This window comes from Sorex araneus, chromosome 1 (genome assembly GCF_027595985.1).
Source record: "Sorex araneus isolate mSorAra2 chromosome 1, mSorAra2.pri, whole genome shotgun sequence".
NCBI classification, from domain to species: Eukaryota; Metazoa; Chordata; class Mammalia; order Eulipotyphla; family Soricidae; genus Sorex; species Sorex araneus.
Window position 1 is genome coordinate 318,939,941 of NC_073302.1, and position 17,908 is coordinate 318,957,848.

General features: G+C 42.2%; 1 protein-coding gene across 1 annotated transcript in view; it reads left to right on the forward strand.

Moving 5' to 3' along the window:
• The window catches only part of SNX25 (sorting nexin 25), a 125,272-nt gene that overhangs the window by 21,004 nt on the left and 86,360 nt on the right, over positions 1–17,908 (forward strand). The window contains exon 2 of the mRNA XM_055146752.1: positions 11,449–11,533. Coding sequence (XP_055002727.1) covers positions 11,449–11,533 — 85 coding nt within the window. The remainder of the gene's footprint in view (positions 1–11,448; positions 11,534–17,908) is intronic.

Sequence of the window (17,908 nt, forward strand, 5' to 3'; positions counted from 1 at the left end):
AAATTTGAGATCAAGAGCATGGAATAGAATTTTCTTTTAAAATAGAGGGAAATGTGGAAACAAAGTAAATGTGCAGCACTAAGATAATAGTGTCTGAGAGATATAGTCTAGTGGTTAAGGTGCTTGCCTTGCATGTGGCTGACCCCAGTTAGATCCCCAGTACATCATAGCCTCCTAAACAACACTGGCTATGGCTCCAAACTCCCCTTCTCCCTAATACAAAATAGTTATAAAATTAATCTTTCAAAGCAAAGCATCCACGTCTACTTATGTAAAAGATGCTGAGATTTCAAAGTATAAAAATTCTTCAAAGTATAAAATTCTTCCATGTGTAGACTGTGTATACTGTGACACTATTTTATTTTATTTATTTATTTATTTTGCTTTTTGGGTCACACCGGCATTGCAGAAGGGTACTCCTGGCTTTGCACTCAGGAATTACCCCTGGCAGTGCTCAGGGGACCTTATGGGATGCTGGAAACCGAACCCGGGTCGGCCCGCTGTGCTATAGCTCCAGCCCACTAATTTATTTTAAAAGTGTGAAAATAGGACCAGGAAATCAGGTAAAGCATATGCCTTGTCTGTGAGGCCTGGGCTTCACCCACTCTGCTGGTCGTGTCTCACAATAGTAATGACCAAAAGGCATCAAAATTTTAAATTACTGGCACTAATAATTAACTTTATCATTGTGCCGCTGGTATTATTGTAAATGCATCTTGTGTATAAACTCAATGCTCATCTCTACCCTCAGGGAGGTACTTTTATTGTCTTTATTTTATACATGAGAAAATTGAGGTAAAATAATTTCTCTCTATGTTACATAGTAAATGTTGAAGTCACCATCTGGAGGGCAGTATACCGAAAATAATATCATTATCTCTGATTGTAGCATAGAGTAATCGAATTCTTTGTGCCTCTGTTATTGAATGTGTCTCTGCTGTTTATATAATCAGAAATAGCATGTCAAAAGGAAATTAGGGTTGCTGACAGGTTTGGAGTTGGAACACTGAATTAAATTCTTTTATTAACAGTTTTGTAAATTATGGAGCCTGAAGGGTGGGGGGATGGGAATGAGGTTTAGAACATGTTTAAGATGAAGAATAACAGCAATATGAGAATACTTAAAGGTTTGAATTTCAAAGAATAGCATTTATTATGTCTAATAAAGAAATTAAAAAAATTTTTATTAGTGAATCACCATGAAGTACAGTAACAGACTTACAAACTTTCGTGCTTGTGTTTCAGTCATGCAAAGATCGAGTACCCATCCCTCCACTAGTGCCCATTTTCCACTACCAGTGGTCCCAGCATCCCTCCCACCACTCCCATCCCATCCCCACCCCACCCTCCCCACCCCGCCTCTGTGGCAGGGCATTCCCTTTTGTTCTCTCTCTTTCCGGATGTTGTGGTTTGCAATAGAGGCATTGAGTGGCCATTGTATTTGATCTATATTCTACATTTGGCACACATCTTCCAACTCCAACGGGTCCTCCAAACACCCTTTACTTGGTGCTCCCTTTTCTATCTGAGCTGTCTTTCCTCCCAGCTGTGAGGCTGGCTTCCAAGCTATGGGACAAACCTTCTGGTCCTTATCTCTACTATTCTTGGGTGTTGGTCTCCTATTCTGTTACTTTATGTTCCACAGATGAGTGCAATATTTCTGTCTATCCCTCTCTTTTTGACTCATTTCACTTAACATGATACTTGATTAAGGAGCAAATAGATACAAATACCATGGTTCTGGGGCTCCAGATGTGGTGTAATGGTAGAGTACTTACTTGCCTTATATGGGTGAAGCCATGGATTTGATTCCCAAAATTTAAAGAGAGAGAGAAAAGAACAAATACCATAAATTTTCAAAAAATTAGTACAATCTCTTTAACCATAACTTCCTGCTAAGCACTCAGTTTATGTGTTTGATAATTTTCTTTTATTGATATGGAAAGCGAGATATTTAGTTCATTGTAATAAAACAAATTCCAGGAAACTGGCTTGTGATCTAAATCAGATTTTGTGTGACTACTTGAATACTTCACCAGCAATAGAAAATGTAAAGGCATATGCATAATAAAACATTTCAAGGAAATATGCACCTTCTATTCTATAAAGTATTGCTCAAAGGCAAACACATTTCCCCAAAAATAAGCTGTTAGGTTATGTTTTTACCCTTCTGAATGACATTCCTTTCCCCAGAAAGCATTAACTTTAATTTGTAGAAATTTGGTAATATTTTGAATTTTGTTTGTAATAAAAGCTATTATTTGCCACTGTGTACCAAACATTTCTGCTAAGTGCTTTCTGCCAGACTGAATGCCCTTGGTTTGAGTGTGGCTCAGCGCTTTAGCTCAGATAATGTAAGCCCAATATATTTGGAATACAGTTAATTGGAGATAACCTAAAATTTTTCATCTTAACTTTTTATTGAAAGAAATTATAATGGAGAAGTACTGTAGTAGTAACACACCTACAAGGCACCATTTTGTGTGTGTGTGTGTATGTGTGTGTGTGTGTGTGTGTGTGTGTGTGTTGTGTGTGTGTATTTTGGGGACCCTTGATATTCTTGTTTTGCTTAATCCCCTGAGCTGTGATAAGCCTACTTAGTAAGGAAGCTGGGAAGGGAAGTCTCTGGGTCAGTGCTCCGTCTCGAAAGAGTCCTGTTGGGTCCACTACGTAGCCCGGGTCTGCAGTTCAGCCTCCTCCATGGCTGCCAGCCTCCCTGTTGGGTTTTTATTGCTCAGGTCACAAGTCTTTCCTCAGGGGCTTAGCTAAGTTAGATGCCCTCTGCAGCTTTTTAGTTCCTGTCTTCTCGAGGAGGGAGATGTGCATGGTTTTAAAATTTTTTTAAATTGTAAATTGTGAATTTTAAATTGTGAATAAATGACTTTTTGGAAGCTGAGACTGCCTAGGATTAAATTGAGAGGATCTGTGGTTCTGAAAACAGCATAGTTTCAGCATGAGAGCACTAGTCACGGGTTCTCAGGAGCTTGTCAGAGCCTGAGGTACTAGAAAAGGCTCAGCCATGTGACCGCTCCACGTGGCTAACCATCGATGATGACTGAGGACTTATGTTTACGAAAGGCATACAGAAATCACTGTTAGCTTGGCAGGAAATGACAACCATAACCCCTTTAGGTCTGTACCACTGGTTTTCTCTTTAAAACAAACCCCAGTGCATGGTTTTCTTTTTAAAATGAACCAAGTTACATGGAAGCAAATAAATCTCTCATGAAGGAGAGGGTCGCTTGCCTGACATGAATAGACATGAAAGGAATTGCAGCCATGAGCTGGCAGCCCATCTCTACGCCCACAGGAAGCCACAGGGTAAGCAATGTCCTATTTGTAAACGGTGGACAATGAAGTTTAGGCTTGGACCTGGTTCCAGACAGTTCCTGGTTGTTTTGTTGCTAATGGTATCAGAATTCCCAGGTCTCTCGACATGGATTCTCTCTGGATGCTGTTTCCTCATGAGAGTGTGTCTTTGGCTCTGACACAAAGACAATTTGAGGGTATTAGTGTTGTATTATGGCCATAAACATCGGGAGTAAACAGAAAACGGATACAGAGTCAGGAAAGGCTTTCTTGGTAGAGTAGCTTCTACTCCTTCCTTGGGATGCTGGGGATCTCGTTACAGATATTAGAAAAAGGCTTTCAGGTTTTGTCCTGTCTTTGGAAAAATCTTTTTTAAATGGGCAATTAGATGTTGAGAGTTTTCATTTTCTCTCTAAAGAACTCACTGAGCATAAGGCTAGATTCAAATTTTAAAGTGACCATAGACTTTACTTATATTTTAGTTAAACAAAAGAAGAAGGTGTAATTTTATAGGACAGAGGCATACTTGCCTTGCCACAAGCTTTCATGGGTTAATGGTGTGATGGAGAGACTGAAAATTTAAAAGAGCCAAGAGGTCAGACAACATGCCACGTCCTACTTTCTGGATTAGAATACTGAATACTTGGGTATCTCCTTATTGATGGTTGGGAAATACACGTTTTTTCCTTTCCTGCCCTAAACTTGTATATGAAGGGAATGATTGTCAGGAAGAGAAAGTCTGTACCTGAGGATGAGACTCCAGGTCCCAGATAGGGGAAGTTGTCTTTGCCTTAAAAAATGATTGAGGGCAGGAGTGATAGTACAGCAGAGAGGGCGTTTATGTTGCACGAGGCTGACTTGGGTTTGATCAAAGCATCTTATGTGGTACCCTGGCAGAGCCAGGAGTAAACCCTGAGCGTGGCCAGGTGTGACCCAAAAGACCATGAAAAAAAAGCCCCTCTGTCCCTCTCTCTTCCCCTCTTTTTTTCCCCATTTTTATTTTATTTTATTTTATTTTTTTTAAAGAAATATTTTATTGAATCACCGTGAAAAACAGAAAGAAAAAAAAATACAAAGCTTTCAGGTTTAAGTCACAGTCAAATACGGATTAAACCCCCATCCCTTCACCAGTGCACCTGTTCCACCACCAAGAACCCCAATACACCCCCCTCCCACCCACCCCCCACCTAAGTAGCTAATGATATTCCCATTATTCTCTATATGCCTTGAGTACATTCCATATTTCCATACAGAACTCACTATTATTGATTGGAACCCCCCCCACCCAACAATCAGGCCTGCTGAATAGGCATCGTCTAATAATTTCTCTTCATTGCTGAGAGTGAAGACTATGAGTCCGCACGGCCACTATTGCGGCCGCGCGGTTTTGGGTTTCTAATATTTTAGCTCAGTTCACAGTCAAAATGGGTGGCTGCAAGAATCCGCTCTGGTGCCAAAATGGGTTAGGAGACCTCAGGATCACAGTCAATAGGCGCGGAGGGTCTGCTTTCTCGTGCCGCGGCTCCGGTTCATCTCTGGGCGGAAGGCGCTCCGGGAACACCCCCCCTCCCAGGACCACCTACAGGCTACGTCACTAAAGAAAGTTCTACCTCTGGGTTGAGGGGTCTTAGAGGGTGGCTCTCACCACGTGGCTGCTGCCGCTGCCGCTATTTTCGCTCAGAAAAATGGGGTGGAGAGGGAAAATCCCTCCCCGGGCTGCACGAGGTTGTAGCTCAGTTCACAGTCAAAATGGATGGCTGCAAGAATCCGCTCTGGTGCCAAAATGGATTAGGAGACCCCAGCATCACAGTCTATAGGCGCGGAGGGTCTGCTTCTCGTGCCGCAGCTCCGGTTCATCTCTCTCTCTCTTCCCCTCTTTCTCCCTTACTCTTTCTCTCTCCTCCCTCTCCCCACCAAAAAAAAAAAAAAAAGAATGAATCTTTGGGGGAAGTCCTGCCTGATGGGTTTCATTTTTTCTTACTTAAAAATAGAAGGAGAATGTTTGTTTTTGTCCCCTCATCCCCACCCGCTCATCTGTCCTATTGTTCTCTAAATTTATTCACATATTGCATTTATCCTGATTCATATATTTAGTTTTCTTTCCCTTTGCCCTCCTGTAAAAAACTAAAGAACGCCGAGGGGCGAGTGCACTCGCGGGCTCTCCGGGCGGCTCTGTCTCACCACCCGCGTTCGGTGCTCTGGAACCGCAGTGTGTGGACTGGATCGGGACGGCCGGTGGTCAAGGACAGGCGAAGGAAGAACGAGGACCAAGCTGGTTGCTGATTAGTTACCGTTTATTCAATCTTCAAGCTTTCTCATCTCCCGCACTCCCAGCTCCAGCCTCTCTCTGGATCTCCTGCTCAACTCTGCTTCTCTCTGGCTTCTCTCTCTCCTCCTCCTTGTCTCCGGATCTCTCTCTCAGTCGGTCTCTCTCTCAGTCGGTCTGGCCCTCGGAAACAAGATACAAAACCAAAACCGAAGCCCTCTTTTGGGCTGAAAGCACTCGGATTTACATCCCAAAGACCAGGCTGGGCTGCAGCAAGAAATCTACATGTCAGTTACAAACTAGACAGTACCTGAAATTTACATCCCAAAGACTAGGCTAGCACCTTAGATCTGCAGGTCAAAGATCAGCTAGGTTTCTGTGACAAAACTCCAGAAGGCAGCTGGAAAGGGGGAAATATTCCAACATCTCCCCCCTTTTTGTTTAGAACAGATTTTAACCATAAAATAAAATGCTAGGCACAAAAAGTTCAATAACACTAGCAGAACACCTATTCTCTAGGACAGATACGCTTTCAGCAGTACCCATCCAAGGATGAAATCCCATGGTTGTGTTTCTCCTCTCCTTGTCCAGTAAACATATAAGCATTCACAATATTAATCATTTTGTATGGGCATAGCAAGAGATGCATAAAACTTTTAGAATTGCTCTCCGGGGGTCACCTCATCTCAGACTACAGCGCTCAGGCCAGATTAGTCTTTCCTAGCCCTAGCAGGGCCCTGTCTCGTCGTTGCTTTTGGATCATGACATGACACCCCATGACCAAGCTCTTAACATATAGTTAAGCATTAGGCGCTTTGGCCAGGCCCATCTCGATGCCAGGGTAGCACACAACTTACCGCTTGCCCTGGGTCCTTCTTCGTCCCACGTTGGGACCCTGCCTTTTAAGAGGGCTAGGAACTGAGGGCAACCAAGGCTACAGTCAAGAAAGCAGATGCCCGGGAATAAATAATATTCAAAGCCAATTAAATCTCAATTGCAAAGGCATAATATTAAATGTCTTCCTCTGTCCATACAAAAAGACATGCTCTGAATAAACTATGCAAAGGACTCAAGGAGAAGAGAAAAACATTATTTACAAGTCAACAGAACACTAAGAAAGAAGCTGCAAATAAACAAAGATGAATAGGAGCACTGTAACGGGAGTAACCCAATAAACCTAAACTACTGAGGCTATGTTATCCTACATATCCCCCTTTTTCTTTTTACAAAAACACCAAAATTTGAAAATGAGGAACAATTCCAAATTACAACACAATTTCAAATAACAATACAGTCTTATTAGTTGTTCTAAGATTTCAGTTCGACCCTGGGTCCAGAGCAGTGCTTGTAGTAAAGAGTCCAATTGTCCTGCACTGTCCAGGGGTGGTAAGAGTCACCAATGATAAGAGTCATTTAGTCACAGTTTGAAGAAATGAAATGTCTGGATCAAAACTGGAGAGTTGTCCCTGTAACAGCATCAGTAGTGGTAGCAGCAATGAGTCTCAGGGGAGCAGCAAGTAGAAGTCCGATAAATTTCAGGAAGCACTGGATCAGTCAGGGAGCACTGGAACAGGAGCACCACAACTTCTGGCAGGAGAACTTCAGGAGAGGAATGCAGCTATTCTCTGGTCTGGTTCCTCAGCAGTCCTAGGTGCAACCTAGCTTATGTTTGGAAAAAACACTTTAAAGTTATTAGAGGCTTTGACAGTTGGGGTTTGGTCTCCATGCCTGTGGATAAAGAGACAGAGGAAAGCTCCAATACAAATGGATATCCTAGAGATAAATGAAAAGGTGTTCCTGTTAAATCATTCCTTTCTCGTTCAGGAACCTGTGAATTCCAAGGAAAGGGTGAAAATAAAGTATTGTTAATTAAAAATATGTAGGCCTGGCATTGTCCAATCCACAACCTGTAAAAGAGGGGTATAAGGAAAGGTCTTAATGTGACCTCATTAGATGTGTAAGGAGCTAGAGGCCTTAGCTCTAGATCCTCTGACGCTGGCTCCCCTTCTTTCTTCGTGACTTCCAGCTGAAATCAGTTTGGCGATGAATCAGAGCTGGAATTTGAAGGGTTGTGAGACTCTGGAGGTCTGAGATCCAAATCAGGTGATTGAATTCTGCTTCTGATAAGAAGTAAAGGGATCCAAAGTTTCTTGGTGGGGTTGTCATCTGTTGAAACAAAAACATAGCCTTTTCCTCGAATGAGGAGTTTTCCTGCTACATTCAATTGAGAAAATACCTCCTTTTTGTATTTGATTTAACATTCCATATATCCACTGAAAATGCAGAGGTGGTGGGCTTAAGGCCGCAGTGTTCTATACTGAAAAGGGGTTGTAGTAACTGTATCGGGGCAGGAAATAGGCTGCGCTTTCTGCCATCACTGGCTGCAGCGATTATTCTGATTGGAGCTCTGAAACTCCACACTGGGGAAAGGGGCTGCAACTGAGAACATCCCCAGATTTTGTGGGGCCTGAGGCTGGCCCCCTTGCAGGTGTCCTGAGTTGGGGTCACCCACTGCATCAAAATTAAAGCGACAATCTCTGGCCCAATGATTTCCCCTCTTACACCGGGGACAGGGCCCGGGAGGTGCAAGTCTGGCTCTGCAGTCTCTGGCCCAGTGGTTTCCCTTCTTACACCTGGGACAGGGCCCAGGACGTGCTCTCATAGTACGGCTTGGGGGCGCATTGCAATCTCTACGAAAGTGGCCTTGTTTTCCACAATTAAAACATCTTTTCTGAGCTTGTCTCTGTAAGGCATAGACCTGCACCTTATGTTTAGCAGAGCCAACATTCCAGCATGCTTCCAAGTACCCGAATATGTCTTCCTTCTCCTTAATAGGGCGCAGAATGGCTTGGCAATCCTCATTAGCATTTTCAAAGGCCAATTGTTTAGTCAACAGCTCATGAGTCTCCTTACCCTCAACCTGCATTTCTATAGCTTCCATCAATCTTCCTACAAAGTCTGCATAAGGTTCTGAGGCTCTCTGGACAATCTTTGTAAAGCTTCCCTTAAATTCTGCTTCTGCATCAACCTTCTCCCATGCACGCAGGGCTCCGTCACGGACATAAGCAAGAACAGCACGAGGCAAGGTGACTTGCCTTTCTGGGTCACGCCATTTCCCTTCACCAGTTAACATCTCACAAGTCAACTCAATCCCTGAAAAGTTTTGTCCAGCATGGCGTAGGCCTTGAAGCTTTGCCTTGGCCTCCTTGCTGAGCCACATTCTCCATTCCAAGTACTGAGAACGGCTTAAGCACGTCTTAGCAATCCTGTGAAAATCTTGAGGTGTCCAGTAGGCCTTTTTACTCCAGTCTGTAAGATACTCCCTACAGTACGGAGATGTAGGCCCGTACGAGACACAGGCCTGTTTGAAACGACTGAGAGAATCCATCCTTAACCTGCGATAAGATGGATGCTGCTTCTTCTCTGCCTGGACTGGGCGATTGGGAGCATGTCCCAAGCGGTCTGTAGGCCGCTTTGCTGAGTCACTCTCGGACTCAGAATCTGAGTAAGTGGCAGCAGACTCATAACCCGCATCACTTCCATCTAATGCACTGGAAGTAGAGCTATATTCACCAGCCTCAGAAATATTTTTGCTATAAAAACCCTTTCGAGACTTAGGTGCGGGAGGAGCTGAGGCCGTATTATTCCATATATTCTCCTCCACATCAACTGCACTTTTCAAAAACAGGAGAATAGAATTAACAATCTCCCAGGTAGTCCAGAATTCCACGGGGATCTTAGTCCCTTCCTTAGATGCCTTGGAGACATTTTTCCTAACTTGTTTCCAAATCTTACTTTCTAGAGTTCCTTCGTCTGGGAACCATGGGTTAACTGCATAAACTACCTTAAAGCAGGACCGGAGTTGGTCTCTGGAAATGCAGAGTTCTGGGTCTCCTGTTCTGCGGGAGAGACACTGAATCAAATCCATAAATGGCTTGCCCTGTTCAGTCTGGCTTGAGAAAATATGAAAGATCTTGGGAAGGTCCAGAATCTGCCCCATCTTAGTGGGTGATTGCTGTTCGGATTCTAATCCACAGCACACTAAAAAATCCTGTTCTCCCACTCACTTTCTAGAGTGAGGGTGCACCGAGCGCTATTCTTACCTTTAGTTGGTAGTTCGTGCCCGCTCCAGGGACGCCAGCTGTAAAAAACTAAAGAACGCCGAGGGGCGAGTGCACTCGCGGGCTCTCCGGGCGGCTCTGTCTCACCACCCGCGTTCGGTGCTCTGGAACCGCAGTGTGTGGACTGGATCGGGACGGCCGGTGGTCAAGGACAGGCGAAGGAAGAACGAGGACCAAGCTGGTTGCTGATTAGTTACCGTTTATTCAATCTTCAAGCTTTCTCATCTCCCGCACTCCCAGCTCCAGCCTCTCTCTGGATCTCCTGCTCAACTCTGCTTCTCTCTGGCTTCTCTCTCTCCTCCTCCTTGTCTCCGGATCTCTCTCTCAGTCGGTCTCTCTCTCAGTCGGTCTGGCCCTCGGAAACAAGATACAAAACCAAAACCGAAGCCCTCTTTTGGGCTGAAAGCACTCGGATTTACATCCCAAAGACCAGGCTGGGCTGCAGCAAGAAATCTACATGTCAGTTACAAACTAGACAGTACCTGAAATTTACATCCCAAAGACTAGGCTAGCACCTTAGATCTGCAGGTCAAAGATCAGCTAGGTTTCTGTGACAAAACTCCAGAAGGCAGCTGGAAAGGGGGAAATATTCCAACACCCTCCCTTCTTCTTCTTCTCCCTCTCCTTTCTCAGTTCTGAAGGAAAGAGTGTGTAGTGAATAACTTAAATCCATGTAGTAATTTAAAGGAGATTCTGTTTGCATAAACATTAAATCCTTAACAAGGAGTTTTTATACAGTTATCTGGCAGTTTTGGTGGTGTGTTGGTTTTTGGTTATTTTATTTTTCTTCTTTCAGAAGCCTCACATGTGGTACCCTTTTTTTGTCTGTTGCAGATACCTTCTTTAGTCTGCCATTTATATTTTGTTCTCAGTATCTTGTCAAATAGGAATTTCCTTTTATATAGTCATATCTGTCTGTATGGATAATTTGGGTCAAGTCCATTTGGATCTTGTATCTTCTTATAGGGAGACTTTTCCCAGCCCAAGATTATACACGGAAGCTTAGTCCACTACCTCTCCCTTGAATGCTCACTGAGTTAGAAAGAAAAAAAGGAGCTTTTAATACATTTGGGGTTACTTTTGTGGTGTAAGGTGAGACTTCATAACTTCTGTGTTTTTTATTTTGGGACCATGCCTGGTGGTACTCAGCGCTTACTCCTGGCCCTGGCCAGAACTTAGGTAGTAATTTGGTGGACTTGAAGGACATGTGGGTGCCAGGGGTCAGACCATGGTCTGCTGCAAGCAAGGCGAGCCCCTTACCCGCTATACGAGCTCTCTGACCTCTCACTGATTAGTCTGTTTCCTCACTGATGTAAAATTCTCTTTGTTATGATCAAATTCTCACAAATGCATTTGTTTTTGCACTGTCTGCATGTTCTTGTTTATTCCTATGGTGGTATCCTACTGGCATGGCATCTGGAAGAGAAAAATATATTTTCCCCTACCTCCACCTCTGTCAATTTCTTATTTATGTACTTATATTTGCAATAATGTTAATTTTATGGTTTTGGTTAAGAGAGTTGTTGTATCTCTACCACCACCAATGTGTCACAATCCCCCTACCTTAACCCAAACCCTTACCTAATTGTAAACATGTATTTGCTTTTATAGAAAAACTTGATGATTTGTGAATATCATCATAATGTTTGTTTAGATTTAGATGGCACTTTCTACTGCTGACTTTGTTTTTATATGTGATTTATTCATTTAGTGATCTGTGTCTTTTTTTTCTCCCTTTTCCTTATGTTTTAGAGTCCCTTGTGTGGAAATGTACATGAGTCAGCTCTGCCTAGAAGGGTAGTCATTTCTCATAATATGGATAAAGCTCTGAAAGAAGGTAAGGACTAAATGAAAGCTTGTATTGCCATGCAACGAAATCAAGGATGTTCTAACTGGAAAATGATTATGTCTAGCAAATTTATCATTTTTCTTTTTTAGAATTTTTTAATTTTTTATAAAATTGTTCACAGTGATTTATTACATTCAATATTACAACACCAATCCCACCATCATTATTCCTAATTTTCCCAACAATCACCCAAGTCTACCCCAATAGTAGGCCCTAAATAATTTATTTCATATTGCTTGTTATGGTTAATTCATTAAAATGGTAAAAAAGGATTTTCTTAAAAAAAAAAGTATGTGGAGATTGTTGTATCTCACCCTAGAGCCATTAAGCTCTTGTATAAGAGATCACTAACATGTTGTTACCGGTTAAGCCTTGTGTGTTAATATTTTCTTCATCGAGATTGGTTGCCTGCTGCTTTACATCCCGTCCAATGTGGTGTGCTACTCCTGGTATATCAGTGATGCAGAGTATGTGATATCAAAAGTGGTCGCATGCTCCAGGAGTTATAAAATTTTGATGGGGTAATACAGCTGGGCTTTAATTTCTAACTGGATAGTGACTTTGGGGTCCAATAGCATCTCAGCAGCTTGCTGATCTCTTCTGAGATTTATTCATGACCTGTTAATGAGCTTATTTGGTGCCTGAGGTAGTTCATGGGTGTGACTGCTAAAATCCCAGGAGAAAAGGAGGATGGGGGGAAGTTGCCCATCTCCAACTCTGTGAGAGCCTGGAGATTTTGGTCACAAAACCCACATACCTGAGTTTTCCAACAGATTCACTCATGAATGAGGCTTGTCCTAGCTGTGGAATCTGGCTGTGAGCATGACAGCCATTGGGCTCTGGAGGTTTTTGGCTGGGCGGGTGTAGGGACTCACCCGCCCCCTTCTGGGGTGGCCCAGATATGAGATTTAGCCTGGTGTGGGGTCTGGAGACATCTCTGCATCTCGCCAATCTCTTTCAACATTTTTTTATTAGTCTCTGGATCATGGCCGATTCTATTTTTCTTCACTATGTAGCACTGTAGCACTGTTGTCCCGCTGTTCATCTATTTGCTCGAGCAGGCACCAGTAACGTCTCCATTGTGAGACTTGTTGTTACTGTTTTTGGCATATCGAATACGCCATGAGTAGCTTGCCAGGCTCTGCCGTGGGGGCGGGATACTCTAGTAGCTTGCCGGGCTCTCCGAGAGGGATGGAGGAATCGAACCCAGGTCAGCCACATGCAAGGCAAAAGCCCTACCTGCTATGCTATCGCTCTAGTCTCTTCACTGTAAACATTAGAAAATTTTCTTTATGCATTTGTGTGTGATGACCAGAGAAATAGGTGTTTGTTTCAATTGCATGGACATTTCACCATTTATTAGATAGGAATTACCAGGTCACAAAAAGCTATCCAGCCTTCTGGACCTTGTTCCATGTTATGACACGAGTCTGTTCTCCATCCCCCCATTAGGGGATGTGAACTGTATTTTTTATTTAGATCTAACTCAGTGAACTATATTGGGGATAAATATAATCAAGCTCTCTCATGAACAAGCCAATTAACTCAGTGAAGGGACTCGGTGAAGAGGTTGCTCCTGGTAGTACTCGGGAATCTTACCCTGTCAGGGACTGAAGCTGGGTCTCCTGCATGCAAACCATGTGCGCTAGCCCTTTAAACTATCTTCCTGGCCCCTAAATATAAACTGGTCTCACTGACTGGTATGAGATGTTATATCATTGTTTTTTTAAAAAAAAATTTATTTCTTTAATAATAAGGGATTTTGAGCACTGTCCAGTGTGTTTGTGAGCCATCTGTATGCCCTCTTTGAAGAAATATCTGTTCATATGTCTTTTGTTCATTTTTTAAAAAAAAATTGGGGCACTAGTTAAGTTTTTCATTGTTAACTTGTAGAATTTCTTTTTATCTGCATATATCAACTCCTTGTCCAATGCGGGATGCAAAAAGGGCAGTCTTTTTTTATCTTTTTGGGTCACACCCGGCGATGCACAGGGGTTACTTCTGGCTCTACGCTCAGGAATTACTCCTGCTGGTGCTCAGGGACCATATGGGATGCTGGGAATCGAACCTGGGTCAGCTGTGTGCAAGGCAAATGCGCTACCCGCTGTACTATTGCTCCGGCCCAGTCTTTTTGTTTTAGTGGTAGTTTCTTTTTGCTCTGTAAAAAATTTAACTTGATGTAGTCCTGTTTGTTTATTCTTCCTTCTATTTGTAGATGTTTTTGAAGAACTGTATTCTGGGAGGCCAGAGAGATAGTACTGAGGTTAAGGTGCTTTCCTTGTACACCGACAACCTGGGTTCCAGCCCAGGAACTGCATATGGTCCCTAACCCCATCAGGAGTGCCCCCTGAGCACAGCTGGCTATGACCCCCAAACAAAACAATAATAACAAATATCGTGTATAACAGGTGTATAGATACATGCACATATCTAGATATATCTATATATTCAGGACTCACGTATTTTGTTAGATACAGTTGTAGTGAATATTTTCTTTCAGTTTACGAGTTGCATCTTATTTTTCTAATATTGTCTTTTGAGTAGAAATTTTAAACTTGGATGAAGTCCACTTTATTTATCCTTTTCTTTAGATTTGTAATATTTTCTGTCTCCTAAGTTCACTGATTCTTTGTCATTTGTAATTAAGTGCATTTGCTGATTTTTAAAAATCTCAAATGCTGTATTTTTCATGAGTAGAATTTCTGTTTGATTCTATTTTTGATTTTCTGTTGAGATGTCCTCATCTGCTATTCAATGACTGTCTTCATTTTTAATTCCTTAAACCTATTTATAAAACCACTTTAAAGTGTATATACACTAGTTCTAACACTTGGACCATCTTGGACTTTATTTGTATGGATTGCTGAGTTCTAGTTATTTTTAAATTATATACTGAACAAAGTGGATAGTATCTCAGAAGTCTGGGTTGTGTCTCTGCCTTTGAGGACTTTTGTTTCCTTGTGTTGTAGCATGCAGTTTAATTTCTGGCTGTCAGAACATTGAAGGTTTGTGTGTGTGTGTGTGTGTGTGTGTGTGTGTGTGTGTGTGTGTGCTGCTAGAGATAAACCCAGGGCCTCCCTGATGAGAGGCTTATGCTCTACCACAGAGCCAACACCCAGCTGTGAAGTTAACACATTTTTTATGGTAGATTTTTATTTTTAAAAATTTTTTATTGAATCACCATGTGAAAAGTTACAAAGCTATCAGGCTTAAGTCTCAGTTACAAAATGATAAAACACCCATCCCTTCACCAGTGTACATGTTCCACCACCAAGAACCCCAGTATACCCCCCCACCCCACCCCACCCCCCTGCCTGCGTGGCTGATGATTTTCACTTTACTCTCTCTTTACTTTTATTACAGTCAATATTTCAACAGAAAACTCACTATTATTATTTGAAATTTCCCCCCAACAATCAGACCTGCCAAAAAGGCATCATTTGATAATTTGTTTTACATTGCTGAGAATGAAGAGCATTGAGGTTTTTGATTTCTGGTATTTTAGTAATTAAGTCTAGAGAAATTTCTGCCAGAAATCGCATCATTGCAAGCTCGTACCTCTGTTTAGTGGGCCTTATAAGATGGCAGTCTCCACGCCGCCGGCGAAAGGAAAGGCCGAGAGAGAGAGAAACCTTTCCCCTCCTGGGTCGGCATGGGGCCGTAGCTTAGTTCACAGTCTAGAGCCATATCTGCAAGATGCCGCTGGGTGCTGAAAGTAGTTAGTTGGCCTCCGGGATCATGGGCATTCAGGAATAGAGGGGCCACTCATGTGCGGCCGCTCAGGATCACATCTGGGCGGAGAGCGGCAAGGGTAGATTTTTGTCTTTCATTTATGGTGATGTCCTCGGTCCTGGCACATGGGCTTAGTCCATCTGACACAGGCCTTTCACTGTTTACATGAAAAGCCCACAGTTGCATCTCCAACTTGGCAGGACTCAGATGCCAAACGGTCTCCCCGGGGGAGGCCAGGGACATTTCTGCCCAGCTATTTCAGTCTCCCAGCTGGGGCTGTGCACTGGTGCTCTTGGAGTCTCTGCTCCTACGTGTATATTTCAGGATTAGCAGTGCATTTGAAAGTCTCCCCAAATGTTGTGAGTTCATTGTTTTTGTGATTTCCTGTCTTTATACCTTTAATTAAAACACATACAAATAAAATGAAGTAAAATAAAACACACATACACACAAAGCACAATACAAAGGCCAGGTGAACTGATGCTGCATCCAAGTCTGAATTGAGCCTCTAGGACTTTTGAGCTTCTTTAGAGGAAAGTCGTGTAGACAAAGCTGTGCCCTGTGCCAATTCCTGCAGCTCCTATTGACTGATTCCTCTACCCTGCCTCTGAATTGTTCTTTATTGTTTTACCCAGTTCTGAATGCTTTCCAAAGGAGGATTAGTTTGGTAAAAACTCCCATCATACCTGAAGCTGGAACTCTCTCCTTAATGAAACACACACACACACACACACACACACACACACACACACACACACACACACAGAGATTTATTTATTTATTTAACTTATTTACTTTGGGGCCTGGAAGGTATCTCAGTGGTTAGGGGCAGCGATGCAAGGACCTAGGTTCAAACACCAGCGTTATGTGGTCTGCTGAACGCTGTCAGGTCAGGCCCCAGTGGCCCCCAAGTGGCACTAGGGTGGCCCTGTTTGTCCCCAGCACTGCGAGGTCTGAGCAGCCCTGCATCCTTTAGCCATGGCACTGTGCTACAGGCCAAGTAGGCTGAGCGTTCCAGGGCGTGACCTGCACCCCTCTCCTGCCCCATTCCCTGTGATCATTGGGAGCCCCACAGATTATTTTAAATTGTGATAAAATACAGACTAAGGTAAAATTTGTCATTATAGCTGTTCCTAAAGGCTACGGTTTGATGGTGTTACGTACATTTTCGTTGTGGTACACAATCCCTAGAATGCTTTTCCTCTTGTCAAGCTGACATTCTGTACCTTTCACACCATCCCCACCTGCTTCTGCCCACCACCCTCTCATTCTGCTTTCTGACTCTAGGGACATCATCTAAAGTGGATCCATAAAATATTTGCTCGTTTGTACTGGCCTTATTCACTTAGAATCATAAACTATGTTGTATGTCACATGAATCAGAATCTTCATTTACTTTCAGGCTGAGGAACATCCCACACTGTGCATCTGTCACATTTTTCTCAGTTCATTTATTAATGAGCATTTGGACTGCTTTCACATTTTTGGGAGTTGTGTATAATACTCTATGAATGTACTTTAATGTATTTAGAATTTCAGACATACTTATGGAAATCAACTAGGGATGAGGCCTACTTTAAAAAAAACAAACCTCCCCCCCATTATTTTCAGATTAATTTGTAATTATTTCACCTGAATGGAAAGTAGTATCCAAAATCTTTGGACAAGTCTTATGGTTATTACTGTCGTACTATGATATTTTTTCCTTACACCATTTTCTTTTTGTTGTTTGTTTTTGCTTTTTTTTTTTTCTTTTTTGGTTCACACCCAGCAATGCACAGGGGTTACCTCCTGGCTTTGCACTCAGGAATTACTTCTGGCGGTGCTCAGGGGACCATATAGAATGCTGGGGTCAGCCGCGTGCAAGGCAAACGCCCTACCCGCTGTGCTATTGCTCCAGCCCCATACCATTTTCTTAATGTTTGCAATTTTTCATCTTTTGCTTTAAGCAAGTAAGTGTTTAAAAAATCCAACAGATTAAAGTTAAAATTACTTTCTAAAAATTGTGGAATTTTAATTTAATGAGGAATTAGAATTTAGAAATGTATGTGGAGAGGTTTAAGAGGTCTCATAAACTTTCAAAAAAATCTGTAATGATTATAACTTACATCTCTGGATATTTTAATTTGCATTTCTAAGCTCTAGCAATTTCACTTTCATTGAAATTCTGAATGTTACTAGCTAGCTAGAGTATACTTGTGTTGATAAAACTGAAGGTCTCCTGGTATGCTTGCATAATATAAATACTGGAAATCAATATTAAAATTGCTGTAATTTGAGTTCAGTTGATATGAAACCCTTATGAAATGTTTTAAACCTAACCACAGTAGTTTAAACTAATTGTGCAACTTTGTAATCATTGTACAATTTTTATCTTTATGTTTATACTTTGCTACTTTTAGAATGTATAATTAAAAATGAATCTATTTAAAGGACTGAATAAAATCCAAGGCATATGTGTGTGTTTGTGCATGTATGTGTGTTTTTGTATGGATTTTTAAATTGATATGAAAGTCTGCTTGTGTTGTAAATCAACATAAATTAGGATTCTCTTTAAGTCTTTATAGATCGAATAACAAAGAATGGTCAAAATGGGGAAGATAATACAGTAATATAGTTATGCTTTCTGTG